This window comes from Rhinichthys klamathensis, unplaced genomic scaffold, assembly GCF_029890125.1.
Source record: "Rhinichthys klamathensis goyatoka isolate OS25496 unplaced genomic scaffold, OSU_Roscu_1.1 h1tg000386l_1, whole genome shotgun sequence".
Classification (NCBI taxonomy): domain Eukaryota; kingdom Metazoa; phylum Chordata; class Actinopteri; order Cypriniformes; family Leuciscidae; genus Rhinichthys; species Rhinichthys klamathensis.
Window position 1 is genome coordinate 1,749,775 of NW_026606890.1, and position 19,469 is coordinate 1,769,243.

A 19,469-nucleotide genomic window follows, 5' to 3' on the forward strand; every position below is an offset into this window, starting at 1 on the left:
CTCATTGGTCAGCCAGTTTTTAATGCAGCGCGTTAAAACAAAAAATCTAAACAAACAAACTAACCCGAGGCGCTTTTTTTTTTAATTACGCTTTTACACCTGGCGTTTTGCGCGTTGGTGGCGCGTTGGCGCACCCTTTGTTTAGTCACGAGGCGTTAAACGTACTAAAAACTACCTAAAATGACAGAAAACATCTTTTATTTGAAGTGTAATTTGATTGTTTAGTTTGCCTCACGTCCATTGCCTCGTCAATTACGTTACATGGTTTACAACCTATACTGAAATCAACCACCAGGGGGCGATCGAGGCGCTTTGGCTTCACTTTTCAGGTTTGGAAAGACATGAGGGAGAGAAAATTTGAGAATTTTAAATTTTTGGATGAACTATCCTAACTTCAGGGGTCGGTGTAAGGAATGATGTGGGTGTACGGGTGCTCGGGATGGGTAATAAGTAAAGATAAGAGGAACCTAAAGTGCACAGCTCTCCGTGCAGTCAATGGTACTATCATCAGCGGACCTCTTCCTCAGCTCTCGGCCGGGTTTGTGGTGAGCGTGGTGCTTGTGGTGCTCAGACTGCAGAACGTCCTCTTGTGACGTCGCCCCCTGGTGGGACGGAGGATCCGCGCGCTCCACCTGCAGGTACGCCCGCACGCGATGGTGACGTAGCTTGCTGTCGCTGAAGTCGATGACGCGGCATTCGTACGTGCCCTCGTCTGACGGCTTCACGTTGGACAGTCGGAGCTTGTGGGAGATGTTGCTTCCGGCGACCTTCACCACCTGCGGAGAAACGGACAGGAGAACTGCTCAGAGGTTTGAAAATGATCGGTCAGGGTATTAAATCATGAATCAGCCTCGAAAATGCTGATTTAAAACAGACCCCGACTGATTTGGGCTGAAGCAGAGATGACTAGTAGGTCAAAACATGCATCGTATTTTAGAGAAGAGAAGCTTTTTGAGAACATTTAAGGAGAGACACTACTGGCAAAACCATTGTTTTCAAGATTTTAGGCCATTTAGCTTTCAAATAGTGGAAAGAAAACATCTAAAATACACATTTAAAGGGACAGTTCACCCAAAAATTAAACTTTTGTCATTTACTCACTGTCAAGTTGTTCCAAACCTGTATGATTTTTTTTTCTTCTGAACACAAAAGAAGATATTTTGAAGAATGTCGTTAATCAAACAGATGATGGACCCCATTGACTTTCATATATATATATATATATATATATTATATTATATTGCCCATATTATTCAAAATATCTTTTTTTGTGTTCAGAAGAAGAAAGAAATTCATAATCTGTTGAACTCAAGGGTGAGTAAATTATGACAAAATGTTCATGAACCATCCCTTTAAGTGTTTATTTACACTTTATCTATTAGAGTCTCTAGATTTCAATTACAATACATATATTTAAAGGGTTAAAAAAGAAAATCTGCACTTCAGCAGCACTTACTCACACCACACTTTACAGATTTATTCCTATCTATATTCTGAAGGCTTTTACTGAGGGGATTGCCGTTCGCTTTATCAAATTTTAACATTTCTGTTCTGCAAATGTTGCATTTTAATCATATAAAGCCTAATTTGCATATTTGAACATTTCAGAGAGAACTTGCAATACAATACAACTGTCTTAATGTACTGTGATTTATGAATTGGGAAGTATGGTGATGCTAAATGATTAAATGCCTTAAATGTAATAAAGCATGTGAACTCACGGATCTAATAAACCTCTGCATTTGTTAATGAAATGGTTGTTTTTATGTTTCCTTTTTGTCATGTCTTGCAGGCAGATATTGTCTCCTGAACATCAGAGCTCCAGTGTGGATCATCATTAAACTACAGTAGATGTAATGTGAGGCAGCAGTAATGCAGCGAGACAGTAGCCAAGTTTCCATCCACTTGTCAATCGAATTATCTGAAGTTCGGTAAAAAAACCTCATGCGAATAAAGCTGGTGAAAGTGTTGGTCCTACGGCTTTAAAGCGAATAAAAACCTGTGCGTAATGACGTCACCTGCTGTTTTGCGATCAAATTGGTATATCGAATTGATTTGAGACATTTTAAGGTGCTTCCATTCATTTTCGCACTGAATCGCACAACATTCAAGCAAACATTTGCGAACAAAGTTTTGCTAGACAAAATGGGTCGCACCATCTACAAACAAATGATCAATATTGCACAAGTTGTAGCCTAATAGTGCTTGTGTGCCAGCTGATAGCGACATATGTGAGGGATAATGTATAGCGAGGCGGTTGTTAGCCTGAAGGGGTTGTATTCGCTATAACAACCGCCTCGCTCTACATTATCCCGCTTATTACATGGCTACCTACCTACCAAATAAATCAATAATTTGACACAAAATATTGATTTAAAAAGGAGTTTATTGATTTTAAAACGATTGTTTTGCTTCCGCTAAAGAAAATAGTCCATTCCGTCTCTGAACTGCGTCCATGGCAACGCTCTGTTTTTCATGGCAACGGTGTGTTATGCTTAGCAACGTCTGTTATCAAGAAATAACAGACCGCATTCTACATCAAGCCATGTAATAACAAGCTATAATATGAAAACAACGACGCTATCAACACATTGCTATGATGATGCAGATGCACGTAAATGTCCGACGACAGCGGAGGCGCCTGTGGTGTGGGAACGACAGCGCTCCATCAGTTCTGGGAGATCGCGGTTCAGAGACACCTCATGGAAACCCTTTGGTTGAAGCATTTTTTTGCTTTGTCCACTTACATCTGTGTTTGTTGACACCCGCCATGTGTGCGCAAACAGAGCGGAAATACTGGACGGAAATGAACTAAAACTTCTTCTTCTATATTTTGTGGCGTGTTGCAACCATAAAATGACCTAAAACTTAATCGCAATTCATTATTTATTCGGCAAATAACGTTTCCATCAGCGTTTCCCTTACGAAAATTAACCATGGTTTTTATGTAGTAACCATGGTTTTTATGTAGTAACCATGGTTAAACTATGTTTTTTTGTAGTAAAACCATAGTAACTACAAAATAAACCATAGTTTAACTATGGTTTTTACAGTAAAACCATAGTAACTACAAACGAACCATGGTTTTACTACAATAACCTTGGTTTAACCATGGTTTTGATACCGCACCAAAATACCACGGTTACTACAGTCATAGTTAACTAGTTTTATTGTAGTAAAACCATGGTTAATTTTCGTAAGGGATTATCGCATAAGCCGTATATCGATCAAGATAAAATCCGATGAGACCGAACGTATTTCATTTGAGTCGATATTCATGAAATTCAATCAATTTTACTGTTTCCATAAGGCATTTTTCATTCGATATCACTTAATTCGGATAAAAACGTGTGCATGGAAACGTAGCTAGTGGCTCCGTCCCAAATACACACTCCATATAGTGGACACCTGTGCGGCATCATGTCACTGAAGTGTGGACTCCAGGGTCTGAGAAATGCAACGTGATGAGCAGCAGTGAGAGACAGTGACACGCAGCTCTCCATCCATGTATTTTTTGTGCGCAAATTTTGGTAGGCTATATTGAATAAAAATTAAATGGAAACAGCAAAATCCAAATCAAATTTCTAACGTGCTTTAAAAAATGATTTTATTTATAAGTAATTTATTAATTTATTATTCGTTTTCTTGAACTCATTGCATAGAAAAATACTCTTTATTCACAAATCGTTTTGCGACAATTTTTTCTTTAAACACAAAAACAATCAATAACTGGGCTTTCTTCCACATATTTCTATGCATATTTTGGGATATTGCATAAAAAATGCTGGATGGGGAATGCAACTAAAATAGCCAAATGCAACTGCAAATGTTCATAAATATTATATTCAAAAATAAATACGAAAAATGTAAAGATTAAAAATAAATTATGAAAAATAAATCCCAAAAAAGTATTCAAAATATCTTAATTTGTAATTCTAAATGGGAAATGCAAATAAAATATCCAAAATGTAGCCTAAATGCTAACAAATGTTTTATTGGAAAATAAATTATGAAAACTTAAAATCTTAAAATAAATTATGAAAAAATAAATCCTAAACAAATATTTGAGTATCTTTATTTATTTATTTATTTGTAGTTAATTATTTGCAAACTGTTTTGTTATAATTAATTATATTAAAATGCTGGATGGGAAATGCAAATAAAATACCCAAAATTTAAATGTAAATATTAATACATATTTTATTCAAAAATAAATTATGAAAAATGTAAAGATTAAAATAAATTATTAAAAAATAAATCCCAAAAAATATTCAAATATTTTTATTTGTAATGCTGGATGGGAAATGCAAATAAAATACCCAAAATTGAATGTTAATAAATATTTTATTGAAAAAAAAATTATGAAAAATATAAAGATTAAAATAAATTATGAAAAAATAAATCCTAAAAAAATATTCGAATATCTTAATTTGTAATGCTGGATGGGAAATGCAAATAAAATACCCAAAATGTAAATGTAAATGTATATTTTATTTATAGTTAATTATTTGCAAACTGTTTTACAATATTCTGTTTATATATAAATTAAATTAGCAAATTGGATACTATTGATTGCAGTAAAGGGCCAGTGTGATGCAGCAGTGAGATTCAGAGAGAGTGAAATGCATCAGTGCAACCTTACAACGACGGAGCATCTCGGCTTCCCTGCAACTCCAGCAATTTCACCATCTAGCAATGATAATCCCATCAAGTTCGGTCAGAGATCCTGGGTAATGTTTGATGACCAGCTGACCTTCAGAGACACACACTGCAGGTTTGCACCGCACAAGGCCCATGAAACACAACCCCTGGTCATCTCTAGGCTGATGCTCTTCTACACTACACATGATGATCCAGAACGCTGCAGCACGACTGCTCTTCAATGAGCCCAGGAGAGCTCACGTCACACTTCTGTTTATCTCTGTGCACTGGCTTCTGGGTGAAGTTCATGAGATTGAAGCTTGCAGAACGGCACCGGCTCTACACACTCCTCATGAATCTACATGCCCTCCAGAAGCCAGCGGCGCTGAGAGGTACAACATCTCCAGAATGTTTCCCTTCAGTTTCTTGCTAGTGAATATATTATCATTATTATCATCTGGATAACTTTATTCTAGAGCTGCTGTAAAGCAAAAACAATCTCTGTTACTTTAATTTCCTATTCAGGGATGCAAACTAGCCTGGGTTTCCCCATACTACCTTTGCGCAGCGCGATTTTATTCATACCATGTCTGAACTGACATTATATGCATTATATGACTGACAGACAAGAACGGTTTGACCTAAAAATATCAAAATTGAAACTACTGCGGAAACAAAGACACCTACATCTTGGATGCCCTTGAGCCTGAGGTAAGCTAAACCATACCAAAACTTCCATATCGCTATATACTTCCATATAAGTCCATATCGCCCATCCCTACTGGTGAAATGATCTTCCCAACAGGTGAAAACACAAATAACTGCATCTTTCTAAAAAAAAAAAACATTCTTCCCAATGTTTTGACCATTTCTTAATCTCTCCCTGGTCTAGCTTCTAAACGATGTCTGAAACTTTGTATTACCAGCACTCCTCATGTTTATTGCCTCTTTATGATAAATTGCCCAGTTGTAAGTCGCTTAGGATAAAAGCGTCTGCTAAATGAATAAATGGGTTAATTCCTAGCGGAAGTGAATGCAGTGGGAGAGTGAAATGCATCAGTGAGATTCAGATGTGGAACCGCAGCGACGGATGAGAGACATCCACTCAACATCTCTCTCTCTCTCTCTCTCTGAAACACACAGACAACAGGACAATCTCTGTGTAAAGCGGTCAGCGTTCCCAGCGGGTCCAGGCGCTCAATAGAGCGTCTGCCAGTGAAACAGATTGAGTGTGGATCAGGTGGATAAATAAACATACATTCACAAACCCACATGCACACACTCAAACACACTTACATCAACTCGTTTCCACAGCGTAACATATGTCGAGGATGGTAACAAACAAACACTCTAGCTATCAGCAACTCTGGGATCAGAAATAAGATCACAGCTAAATCTACATGAGTTGAAACAACGGTATGGAGAAGGTCATGGTGTATTGCAGTGAACGTCAGCGACTGGGCGGTGTGTTTGCAGGGACTCTCCAGTCTCAGATCAACAGCTCTGCATTCAGTGGAAGCAAAAGTCCTTGTGAATATTTTATGGGGTAGCAGAGAGAGATGCTTTGATTTAGTCACACACACACACACACACACACACACACACACACACACACACACACACACACACACACACACACACACACACACACACTCTCTCTCTCTCTATTACACACTCACACATAACACACACACACACTCTCTCTCTCTATTACACACTCACACATAACACACACACACACACACACTCTCTCTCTATTACACACTCACACATAACACACACACACACACACACACTCTCTCTATTACACACTCACACATAACACACACACACTCTCTCTCTCTATTACACACTCACACATAACACACACACACACACTCTCTCTCTCTATTACACACTCACACATAACACACACACACACACACTCTCTCTCTCTATTACACACTCACACATAACACACACACACACACACACACACACACACACTCTCTCTCTCTATTACACACTCACACATAACACACACACACACACACTCTCTCTCTCTATTACACACTCACACATAACACACACACACACACACACACACACACACTCTCTCTCTCTATTACACACTCACACATAACACACACACACACACACTCTCTCTCTCTATTACACACTCACACATAACACACACACACACACACTCTATTACACACAGACACACTCTCTATTACACACTCACACACACACACACACACGCACTCACACAATCACACGCACACACCCTCTCTCTATTACACACCACTGAGGCCACGATCACTCTAGAGCTCCCTGCATAGGAAACAAACCGGTTTCCTCCTTGGTGCGTTGGAGCAGGAGGAGTATGGCGGCTTTGTAACCAGAGGTGTAGTGGTAAAAAAAGAGCTGGGTAAACTATAAATTCTGGTGGACCACGACGTGGTCACCCGGTAAGGTGGGCCACTGCCTACCGGTGTATGTGTATCTCCTGATGACATTGCTATATAGGGAGGGCTCGACATTAAGCCTTTTCATACGCTTAATCTGTCATCCACTTGTCCGAGAAAAAGTTTCTCGTCCGGATTTTTTTTATTTTTTATTTTTTTACTCTGAAACAATATTCTCATCAGTGTTCAATCAGCTTTGATATTTAAATCGGCATATTGTAATATCTGCACCTTTAAAGGGCATCCCCTCCCCCAATCTTATTAGGCTATGCTTCATCTTTCTTTTTAAATTCCTAAATTTGATCAATAAATTCAATTATTTCGAATAATAAGACACTATAGGGCTGATCAAATTAAATCATTTACACTGAAAAATTCCAATTGCATAAAATAATGTTATGAAATTGATTTAAATTTACAAATAAGAAACGTTGGAAAGAATGATCTACTTTTAAACATAACACTAAACCACCAGTAGGTGGCGGCAGGCGACCGTCTTAATGAGTGAGTCACTGATTCATTCAAACGATTTGTTCAAACGGCTGATTCATTCAAGAATGAGACAGATGTTTATGAATGGGTCATTGAATCTTTGACTCAATCGATTCGTTCAAAATGCTGAATCATTCAGTAATGAAAACAGGTTGAGTGTTCCTGTGAGATGCGCCGTGGTTCTGCTGTGATTTTTGTTTGGAACTAATTTCGCTGCTGAAACAGAACAAAAACAGCCAATATTGCATCTAAAATGTAAGTGACTTAATTTTAACTGTTTATTGAACTGTTGTAGGAAATCAATGTCACATTTTCAATCGTGATGGTGTTCAGGAAAAATAATTGAGGTTGCTTAACATATGTTAAAAATAAAAACTCCACATTTAGATTTTTTATAGGCAGTATGTTGTTAACTGAGTGTGTGTGTGCGCTCATTTGAGTAGATTTCTCCTCGAGAGGCTGCGCGAGCGTCAACAGCGCAACCGTCAGTAAAAGTCAACACAGACAGTAATGCAGCGCAATATGAAAGAGTTCGTCTTAGGTTTAACCTATGAAACTAATAATGAACAATATGAAACTAAAACGACATAAGCTTAATTTATAGCAATTTAGAGGTGGATAAACGCAATTTAGAGGTGGGTAAACGCACTTTGGAGGTGGGTAAACGCTATTTCCGAATATTGGGAGGTGCGTTAACGGCGTTTACGTGCGTTTAGCCTCCACTACCATCCCTGTTTGTAACCTTGTATTAGGGGATGCGGCAAGCTGTTCCTTTCCGCACACACTCGTCGGGTTTCCAACCTAGTTTTGGGCTTCACCCCTGGGTCCCAGGTGATTCTATCTTTGTGGTGCTCGCCTGATTTTACACAAGAAAGGCACTGGTAACAATGGTGGGGTTGGTATAGACCTTATGCACCAGAGAAACAAGGGCGCCTCCATCTTTAGAATATTGTCTTTGAACTTCCGTTTTTGTGGTCGCTCTGTATATCTCTATGGCATCGCTGTCCAGGAGTAATTAGCTTTTGAAGTGGATTTACTTAATGTAAAGTTAACGAAAGTTATCATGAGGATTGTAATGTTTAACGCAGATGTCTTAACAAATGTCAGTAGACCAGGAAGATTTTAAAACGAGCCGTTCATTCATAACTAGGCAAGATTGCTGTGAAAATACAGACCGGAAGACAAAAGACAACGAGCGCAGCGCTGAAAAGGGGCGGGGCTACATCAGGTCTATAGACGTTCCCACATCTTGACGCAACGCGAGTTCCCTTGAAAGGGAACGCCTTGGTTACGACTGTAGCCTCGGTTCCCTGAAGAGGAACTCCTGCCATACTTCTGGCGTGCCTGTGATCGACTTGCTTCGACCTATCAGACCCTGACAATGTTTGGTCTGGGTGCGCTTCATAGCTTCCTGCCATGACGTCACCCGCCTATAGGCCATTGGGCTGATTTCACAAGTGCTTCACGACGCAATCATGCAGAGCGTTCCCACAGCGTCAATCTCGACGCAACGTCTCGTTCCCTCTTCAGGGAACCGAGGTTACAGACGTAACCGAGGCGTACTCAATATGAACTGCTTATATGCAATATCAAACTGGCAGTCATGCAGTGAGTCTGGATGACAACAGCACAGTTGTGATGACCTACAGCACAATCACAGCTGAGAGTGAGGAGTGTGTGTGTGTGTTATCGTTTAACTGTTGTTTTGCCTCACACACTCCACCTCTGAAACACAAACCCCAGCTGCTTTATCTCAGTCTGTGTTTGTGAGCGTCTCTCTAAGCCTGCATTGCTTTAACGTGAGAAGGCTTCTGCGTCACATAATAGAGTTCAAGAAGTGCAGCACGCACATCCAAAGTAATAAAACTGGGTGCTGGACGGACAGATATTTGCAAAAGTAAACAATGAGTCCGCACACCAGAAGATGCTCCTAAGCGAGTTTAATAGTTGCTCACCTCGTGTAACGTTTCGGGCCCAAGCCCTTCATCAGACATAAACAAGTGGAGAGACACACCTCCTTATATACAGCCATACATGGTCACATGATCACATACATCCATGATAGAACCAATCAAGTGAAAGCACAATTACATCAGACAAACAGATAAAAGTATGTAAGAAGTATATACCAACATTTATAATACAAGAAAATCTATTAAGTATATACCAACATTTATAATACAAAAAAATCTATTAAATATATTTGGTAGCTAAAAAAAAGGCCTAAAGTGCTTAAGGCACAGCCTAAAAAAATATTTATTGAAAAAGTATCTCTACCACTGTGAACAATCATGATAGATGAGCCAGAATGTAAATACATAAAGAATACCACAATGGTGTGTTACATATATCAAATCAGCAAAACGATCGCACAACATTTACAAAATTTGTTGAAAATTCTTTTTCATTGACATAAGTTATTTACAGGAATGGCCTCAGGTCAAAGTCTTCATTCAACCCTTTTGGAGCTAAAGTGTCCAGGGTATAAATCCAGAATGCTTCTCTTTTAAGTAACAGACGATTTACGTCTCCTCCACGGGAGGGCTGTTTCACAAGTTCAATGCCACAATATCTGAGAGAAGAAACGTTATGAGAGGCTTGTGAAAAGTGCACCGCTACTGGGCTTTTGGTGTCATGATTACGAATGTTTGATCTGTGTTCTGAGATCCTTATTTTCAATGACCTGGTCGTTTTACCAACATAGGCCAAGCCGCACGGGCATTTAAGTAAAAAAAAATAATAATTGTGTTACAAGTAATCACACCTTTGACATCATAAAGTTTTCCAGTGCATGGGTGATTAAAGGTGGTGGTTTTATGTGAAAGTTGCATTGAGTGCAGTTGCCACATCTGTAATTCCCAAAGGGAATAGACTGCAAAAAATGTGGCTTCTGCATCACACACACACACACACACACACACACACAAACACACCCTGCAGCGGCTCAACCAGCAAGAGCCGAGCAAGTTTCAAACAAATCACCTTTAGCCCAAGCAAGTGTGATGTTGTGTTTGCATGCTCCAGTTATTTGCCCTCCTGACACACACACACACAATGTACTTATAGATGACAACAGCTGAGAACGAACACAAAAGAGACGTTCATGAAGGAAATAAAGAGGAAATTACAAACTTACACTGATTTTGGTGGCATCCTTTGACATCTCATTCTGTGGCACCACCTGCAACCAGACACATCGTAGTCATACATCAACATTATGATTTACAGTATCTCACAAAAGTGAGTACACCCCTCACATTTCAGCAAACATTTTACTATATCTCCTCAAGGGACAATACAATAGAAATGAAACTTGGATATATTTTAGAGTAGTCAATGTGCTGCTTGTATAGCAGTATATATACTGTTCTCTTTAAATAACTCAATGTACAGCCATTATTGTCAAAATAGCTGGCAACAAAAGTGAGTACACCCTAAGTGAACATGTCAAAACTGTGTCCAAAGTGGCAATATTTTGTGTGAGCACCAGTGTTATCTAGCACTGCCTTAATCGCTGTGTAATTCACCGGAGCAGCACAGGTTGTTGCTGGGATCCTCTTCCACTCCTCCATACTGACATCACGGAGCTGCTGGATGTTAGACACGTGGCGCTTCACCTTCCGCTTAAGGGACGCCCCACAGCTGCTCAATAGGGTTCAGGTCTGGAGACACACTTGGCCACTCCATCACCTTCACCTTCAGCTTCCTCAGCAAGGCACTTGTCATCTTGGCGGTGTATTTGGGGTCGTTATCATGCCGTTCGACCCAGTTTCTGAAGGGAGGACATCATGTTGGAATCCATGTTTCCCTCAATGAAGCGCAGCTCCCCAGTACCAGCAGCCTCAGACCATGATGCTACCACTAGGGATGGGAATTGATAAGAATTTAACGATTCCGATTCCATTATCGATATTGCTTATCGATTTGATTCCTTATCGATTCTCTTATCGATTCTCATTGGGTGAGGGAATAAGTACAGGGGTGCAGACTGATCTCATGAAATGGCGTATGTATGACACGACAATTCGTATTTCCATTTTTGGCATGCTATCAACACGCATAATCGCTTTTCAGCATGTTTATCAACGCCGTTGACTTAACGTTACATTACTGTATATATAAATATATGACCTACCCCAACCCCGTCCCTTAACCTACCCGTCACTGGGGTTAATACCATTTATGAGTCTTCCCCTACCATCCTAGGAAAAAAAATATCGCTCCCCCGTTTCGCTCGGACATTTAACGATTACGATTATCATGTCATCGATTCAGTTCAATTCGATATCTCGATGCATTACGATGCACTGCATCCTCAATTTTCACTTTTACTTCAAAAGTGATGTGTGTATGCGCGCGTGTGTGTGCGTGTTCGCCTGTTCGGGAAGTCACAGTGACATTCCAGTTTAAGTTTCATGGGACTAAAGTCTTTTTATGCCATTAAGAAAATTTAATTCTGTCAAATCAATTTTGTTTTAAAGAACTGTTCATTTAAAAGCAGCGCTCATTCTTCAGTGTATAATGTTAACCTAGAGATGCGCGCATCAACCGTCGCCGAGTCCGCCGTTGAAGGTGACTATCATCCATTTATAATCACGCGTAACAACACAGAATAATTGTAATTTGACCATCGGGTGCGGATACTTAAATCAGAGAACATTATTAGGGCGGTGGATGATTTGTTTTTGGCTGTGGATTCGGGTGACGTTTCTCATTGAGTATTTGCGCGAGTTTGTGTGTGTGTGTGTGTGTGTGCTCGCGTCTCATATGAGTATGTGCCTGGAGAATTCCGCGCATCTAGTGTAGAGTTTGCGTGTGTGTGCGTGAGCGACTTTAGGTGTGTCGTTGTGCATTGCATATGTATTTGTTTGAGCATTCAGCAGTATACATGTATGTTTGACTACTTAGTATATGTGTATGCAAGTGTTTTATATGTGTGCGTGAATGAAGTTTGATATAAGCCCTAGACGGCGCCTCATACATTGTCGTCTTTTCGCGTGAAATATAACCAAACTGTAGAGCGCTTCTGCCTCGATGCCATGTTTGCTGCGTTCTGAACTAAAACAACGCAGCGCGTGTGTGACGTCATGACACATTTGCAACGAGCGGAACCGATAAGCGGGATCGTTAAGCAGGCATGTTAACGGTTCCAAGGAATTGGTTCACTGGGATCTGAAGAAGAACCGGTTCTCGGTTCCCATCCCTAGCTACCACCACCATGCTTGACTGTAGGCAAGACACAGTGTTCTTGGTACTCCTCACCAGGGCGTCGCAACACACATGCTGGACACCATCTGAGCCAAACAAGTTCATCTTAGTCTCATCAGACCACAGGACATGGTTCCAGTAATTCATGCTCTTGGACTGTGTGCGGGCTTTCTTGTGAGCCAGCTTCAGAAGAGGCTTCCTTCTGGGACGACGGCCGTGCAAACCGATTGGTTGCAGTGTGCGGCGGCCTATGGTCTGAGCACTGACAAGCTGACCTTCCGCTTCTGCAACCTCTAAAGCAACGCTGGCACGATCATGCGTCTGTTTTTTGAAGCCAGCGTCTGCACCTAACGCACAGCACGAGGACTCAACTTTGATTGACCCTTGCGAGGCCTGTTACGAGTGGAACCCGTCTTGGAAACCCTCTGTATGACCCAGGCCTGTACTGCAACCCAGTTTCAGGGTGTTACCAATCTTCTTATAGCCTAGGTCAACTTTGTGGAGAGCAACAATTCTAACTCTAAAATCCTTAGAGAGTCCTTTGCCATGAGGTGCCATGTTGAACATCCAGTGGTCAGTATGAGAGAATTATACTCAAAGCACAAATTGTAACTGCTCTAATACAAGATACAAACATTTGTATGGACCTGTCAAGCAGACAAAAACATGAACATGATGAATAGGACATGTGGCTTTGCATGTTAAACGACATACAGCTATTATCACTTTTGTTGCCAGCTATTTTGACAATAATGGCTGTATGTTGAGTTATTTAAAGAGAACAGTATATATCCTGCTATACAAGCAGCACATTGACTACTCTAAAATATATCCAAGTTTCATTTCTATAGTATTGTCCCTTGAGGAGATATAGTAAAATGTTTGCTGAAATGTAGATACTGTAGCTGTGTGATAATACATTTCGCAACATTTTAAATAATCACGCAGCCAAGATTTGCACACAGGTAAAGTAGGGTGTAGCCTACAAGATATCCAACTTTTAATATACTGGGTGATAATATAATGTGCAATTTTCGATGATGAAACAGTCAAGCAGTTGAAATATGCAATATAGTACTTGCGCTACAATATTTGTGTGTTTAATGCAGTGAAACAAACCGTGCAGCAGGACATTTGAACAGCACACAAACATATAGAGTGCTGGAATCTGAACTGATCCTCAAGAGCCCTTCATGAATAAAACATGACGCAAAGGTGAGCAAGAGTTTCTCCATGTCCCTCTTTTCATCCCTCCATCCAATTAAAGTGCATCTTGAGCTCACAGCAGGAAGTCCTGCAATCTCTCTCTCTCTCTCTCTCTCTCTCTCTCTCTCTCTCTCTCTCTCTCTCTCTCTCTCTCCCTCTCCCTCTCTCTCTCTCTCTCTCTCTCTCTCTCTCTCTCTCTCTCTCTCTCTCTCTCTCTCTCGGGAACCTGCAGTTATTTCCACCGTTGTGATTAATGTAGTGTGGCCTGTTACCTGCCGCAGACTCTCGAGTCCATCAATACCACTGTATCCTCTCCTGTTCTCACTTCATATTTATGTTTCTTCAACTTTGGCCACTTTATGTCCCAGCGGTTTTATTAAAACAAACAGATTTCAATGTGTTTTTGTTATATGACGGCCTTGAAAACATTTAACTAGGCCTTTATTATTAATTCTTTGCTGCTTTTGCATGTTTAGATTTTTATTGTTTTGTCTTGGTCTTTCAATCTTTCACTATGAAATTTCACAATAAAATATGGGAAACACTTTACAATAAGGTCCCGTTAATTAACATTAGTAAGTGCATTAACTAATATTAACTACCAATTTGTTACAGTATCTATTAATCTTTGTTAATGTTAGGTAATAAAAATATATGTTAGCTCACACCATTAAATAATATTAATAGATATACAACTATTGATTTTAATTATGCATGTTGAAATTAACTGAGATTATAAAATGCTTTAGAAGTATTTTTCATTGTTAGTTCATGTTAACTATTGAATTAACATATGTTAACAAACAACCTTATTCTAAGGTGTCACCAAAATGTGAATTGGTTTTTAAAGTGAGCATAAAACATTTCAATATTTATAGTGTAAAATGATTTATATCAATATAGCACAAATCACAGCTGCCCTTCAGTATTGTTTCCGCAATACTACACAAACAAACACAAACACTAGATCTATTCGATTGATTTCAAATGTCTTTTTGTCAAGTGTTTTCTTGTAAATTGTGTTTGTGCATCTTTCTTTGCAACAAATGACACTTGCTTTGATGTTTTGCTACACTCTTAGAAATAAAGCTTCTTTATTGGCATCGACGGTTCCATAAAGAACCTTTAACATCAGTGGAATCTTTCCATTCCACAAAAGGTTCTTTATTGTGGAAAAAGGTTCTTTAGATTTTTTAGAATGTTCTTCACTACAGACGTATTGAATTTCTCAGGTTTGATCTGTCTGTATTCATGCAGGTGATGCTGTGCAGCTGAAGCCTTTGACTGGCAGCTGGTTATTAAACTGGTGGTGTGTGTGTGTGTGTGTCAGACAGGATGCCGAACCCTCTCTCTCTCTCTCTCTCTCTCTCTCTCAGACTCTTAAAACAGGACTCAGTGTTTGAGTGGCACGAGTGGCCAGAGAAAGAGGAAAGCGGGCTCCTAATTGCAGAAGGTGACAGCAGGCCCGCTGAGGATCATATTGTTCTGAGTATTGTTAGTAATAGTTAGCCGCTCTCTGTGCTGTAATTGTGGGCAGATCTGTGTGGAGGTTAAGGGCCGCCGCTGACAGAACGCTGGGATTATGATCTTAGTAACTCTTTGGTTTCTGGATCAGATTTAATCCCCAAAACACATTGGCATTGAATCCTCAACCTTACAGCTGACGGCTCACATTATATACCAGTGTTAAAGGTCTCAAGGTGATGATACACAGGGCAACTTTTTGAGCAATGTTGCTGGGCAATCTTGCCGAGCGATTGTTGCTTGGGCACTTTCCCATTGAAAATGGGCAATACATTTCTATCTGGATAATTTAGATCGGTCGTGGGCGCAGTTCAACGAGTCTTTGTTTCCCGAAACCATCGTTCTAATGAACATTCGCAAACAGCATCGCAGAGTTGTGTGTTTGTAACGACAGATGTGGTTAGAAGTTTCTAGTTTGCATGACATGTGGACTCAATAAATCCTTATCTTGAGCCAAATAAGCAATCTGACATTCAGTACAATCTTTATCTTTTATTTAGAATACATACAAATGTCATTTACGTCTTTGAGTGTGTCAAGAGATTTAAAGCACCGTTTTTGAAGACTGCGCATGTGTGAACGTGCTCTAGTACACAAGAAAGAGACTATATTGAATCTGGAAATAAAGCAAAAAACTGAGAAAAATTAGAAATAGTCCTCAGATACCATGTCCGTAATTTATATCAAAACATCTAGCGTTAATTCGATCTCAAACAGATTCATTGAAATGAGTTATTACTCCACCACTTCCGTGACATCATTAACCAACACGGTTGAAAGACCACTTTGCGACGATATGGTTTCGGGAAACAGTCGTGACGAGCCAGCTGATTTCTTCAACGATGCATCGTACTATAGTAGTGAAGGAGTCGTTGTACGGGAAACACACCCCAGGGTAGTTGCTAGGGTGTTCTGGGTGGTTGCTAAGTGGTTTCTTCTTATCTGGTGTGAAAAGAGTACCTGGTCTCTAGATTTGGTTCGGGTTTCTCCCTCATTGTTTTTTTTTTTCACGTTTTCAGGTCCAATTAATAATAATTCACGCCATACCTGATTGGTGGTCCACGTCTGCTTGTCCGTCCATTCTCTGTGGTTCCTGATGTACCACCACTGGATCTCCAGCGAATAGGACGGTGACCCCGCGCCTCGAAACGAGCAGGCCATCTCCACGTCCTGACCGCTCTGTGCCGAGATGTCATGAGGGACCTCTGTGAACACCGCTGAGGAAGAAGACAAGAGAGGCTATTTAAAGGAGACCTATTATGCCTCTTTTAACTAGATGTAATATAGAGTTAAACCAAAAAATTATCAGACACCAGATATCATTTTTAATGTTTTTTTTTTTTACTAGTGGGTGCAGGACACTATGTGAGGATAGTAAAATAAAGTAAACTGTGACATATTATACCCAAAAATTCTTCATCCAGTGACTACCAGTAACATTTATACAAATTTGGGACCAATAATTATTCAGACACTTTGACCTGAACATGTTTTGCTGAAGTGTTTTTGCTTTAATTGCTAATGCTCTTTTTACACACAGACTGAACAACATGAAGCATTGCTTGGTAATTGTTTGAGCTAAACTGGTATTATCTAATTGTGTAGTTAAATTTAACAGCTGACAGATATTCAACATAATTAATGTGTGAGAGTCTAACAGAAGGACGGACAAAACCAGTGAAATATCAACTGATCTGATAACTCATATTATTAACATCTTCTAAACTATAGCAAATAAACTGTGATAATGTAAGAAATGTTGAACGTGTCTGAATACATTTTGGGTTTGACTGCAAGTCTCAGGTGTCCGCATAAATGTGTCTGTGAATTTTCAGCTCAAAATACCCCATAGATCATTGATTATACCATGTTGTAAATGCATCTTTGAGTGGTAGGAAAGACACGCTGTTTTCGTGCATGTATCTTTAAATGCAAATGAGCTGATGCCCCGCCCCCTTTCCAGACGAGGGCGGAGCCTGTACAGCTCGCGCCTCAGATGCTCTGGCAAAAACTAAAACATCTGTTTGGTTTCTATTATCATCTCTATCGTGGTCATGCTCACGAGACATTGCAGTTCTTCATCATCATGAAAGTTTATTATCTGCATGTGTTTTAAAGCCATATCTGTCTAAACTGGCACTTATATATGGTTTTCTTAAGCACGCGCACAGAGAGCTGCATGTCAGACCTTTTGAAAAACTGTTTACAAAGTGCTTTACAGAAGAGAAATGCAAAGAAAAACATTGTGTAATCAATTTATAGAAGTAAAATAAAACAAAATACAACAATAAAATAAATCAAGGAAAGGATCAAGTGAACAAATGTGTTTTAAGATACTAAAACACAAAACTAAATAAAAAACAGAAATGTTGTCTTGGCAATTCAAGTATAAATGTTTTTTTTTAAATGGGTTTAGTTTTAGTTTTAGTTTTAGTTTTAGTTAATGCACTGCATCAAGCCTGGCAAAAAAAAAAATTTGACCAGTCATATTTGCAACTGAACACGAGCGTGAATACATTTTGAGAAATTAGAAAAGCTTTCATGTGACCTGAAATATGATGCACAAGACTTCATTTGTGTCATTTCTGGAGCTCAGTTCGTTCAATTCCCGTTTATTTTGATTGTATTCAAAAAGAACAGCATGAACATTCTGCAAAACATCTCCTTTTATTCCCTTTAACGTCTGAACATCATCTGTACTATTCTACAAGTGAACCTCTTTAACGACTCAAGGCACGAAGCCTGAACGTCTCGTATTTGTGTAGAGACCGATGTCGATTGAACAACTCAATCTTCCCTCTTCTCGCTTTTTTTCAAGATACCATTATCATCTCAGATAACATTTTGGAAAATGTCCAATACCTGAACGGCCAACATCAGATCCGGAGATATCAGTGAACGTTCAAGAGGCTTTATCGCAAGAAAACAAGCATCTAGCTACTGGATAAAGTTGTTCTCAGAAGCTGAAACACTCAAGTGCAGCGTTTCCCTTGACTGACCTCGCGAGTGAAACAAGCTCATCCGCGACTTCAGACAAACACAATTCAATTATCCTTCACGTCAAAGCCTTGAAGATATGAGTCCCCCTCCACCGAACACCAAACACCGGCCGAAGCGCAGAAGAGACGCCGTCAGAACGAACGAGCGCAAATCAGTGTGGAGGAATCATTTCTCTCTTATCAATCCTTACAGGCCCTGCAGGAAGTGATGCGCACACTTCAAAGAGAACCCGCTCACACCTGACGGTCCACAGGAAGTCACGAATCCCTGGAAGACATTACAGATACAAGGCGCTTTCGCAGCTAAATTGAATTAGATTGCTGGAGAAATAACTGCGATATTAAAGAGATCTGAGATCATGGTGGCAACACAAAGACATGTACATTACCATGATGCATTAAATTAATCAAAAGTGACATCAAAAGACATTTATAATGTTACAAAAGATTCTATTTCAAATAAATGCTGTTCTTTTAGAACTTTCTCTTCATTAAAGAATCCTAGAAAAGAAAATGTATCACAGTTTCCACTAAAATATGAAGCAGCAGCACAACTGTTTTCAACATTGATAATAATCAGAAATGTTTCTTGAGCAGCAAATCAGCATATTAGAATAGTTTCTGAAGGATCATGTGACACTGAAGACTGGAGTAATGATGCTGAAATGATCACAAGAATCAATTACATTTTACTATATATTCACAGAAAACCATTTGATTGGAATTCTAATAATATTTCACAATATTACTGTTCTTCTTTTCTGTATTTTTGATCAAATAAATGCAGCCTTGGTGAGCAGAAAAAAAATTCTAGGTCCAAAAACATGACTCCAAACTTTTGAATGGTAGCAAGCAAGCACGTGCACACAGCACACATAGCCATCAAAAGGGGCTTGAGCACCTGTCCTGCCCTTTTTATTCCTGGAGAGAAAGTGCCCTTTTTTCCAATATT

General features: G+C 39.5%; 1 protein-coding gene across 1 annotated transcript in view; it reads right to left on the reverse strand.

The window, feature by feature from the left end:
* Window positions 1-245: 245 nt before the first annotated feature.
* Window positions 246-19,469, reverse strand: part of LOC130069857 (V-set and transmembrane domain-containing protein 2-like protein) — a 62,616-nt gene continuing 43,392 nt past the window's right edge. Inside the window, exons 2-4 of the mRNA XM_056234007.1 lie at window positions 16,566-16,735; window positions 10,717-10,761; window positions 246-776 (exon numbers count right to left, since the gene is read on the reverse strand). Coding sequence (XP_056089982.1) covers window positions 468-776; window positions 10,717-10,761; window positions 16,566-16,735 — 524 coding nt within the window. The 3' untranslated portion in view covers window positions 246-467. The remainder of the gene's footprint in view (window positions 777-10,716; window positions 10,762-16,565; window positions 16,736-19,469) is intronic.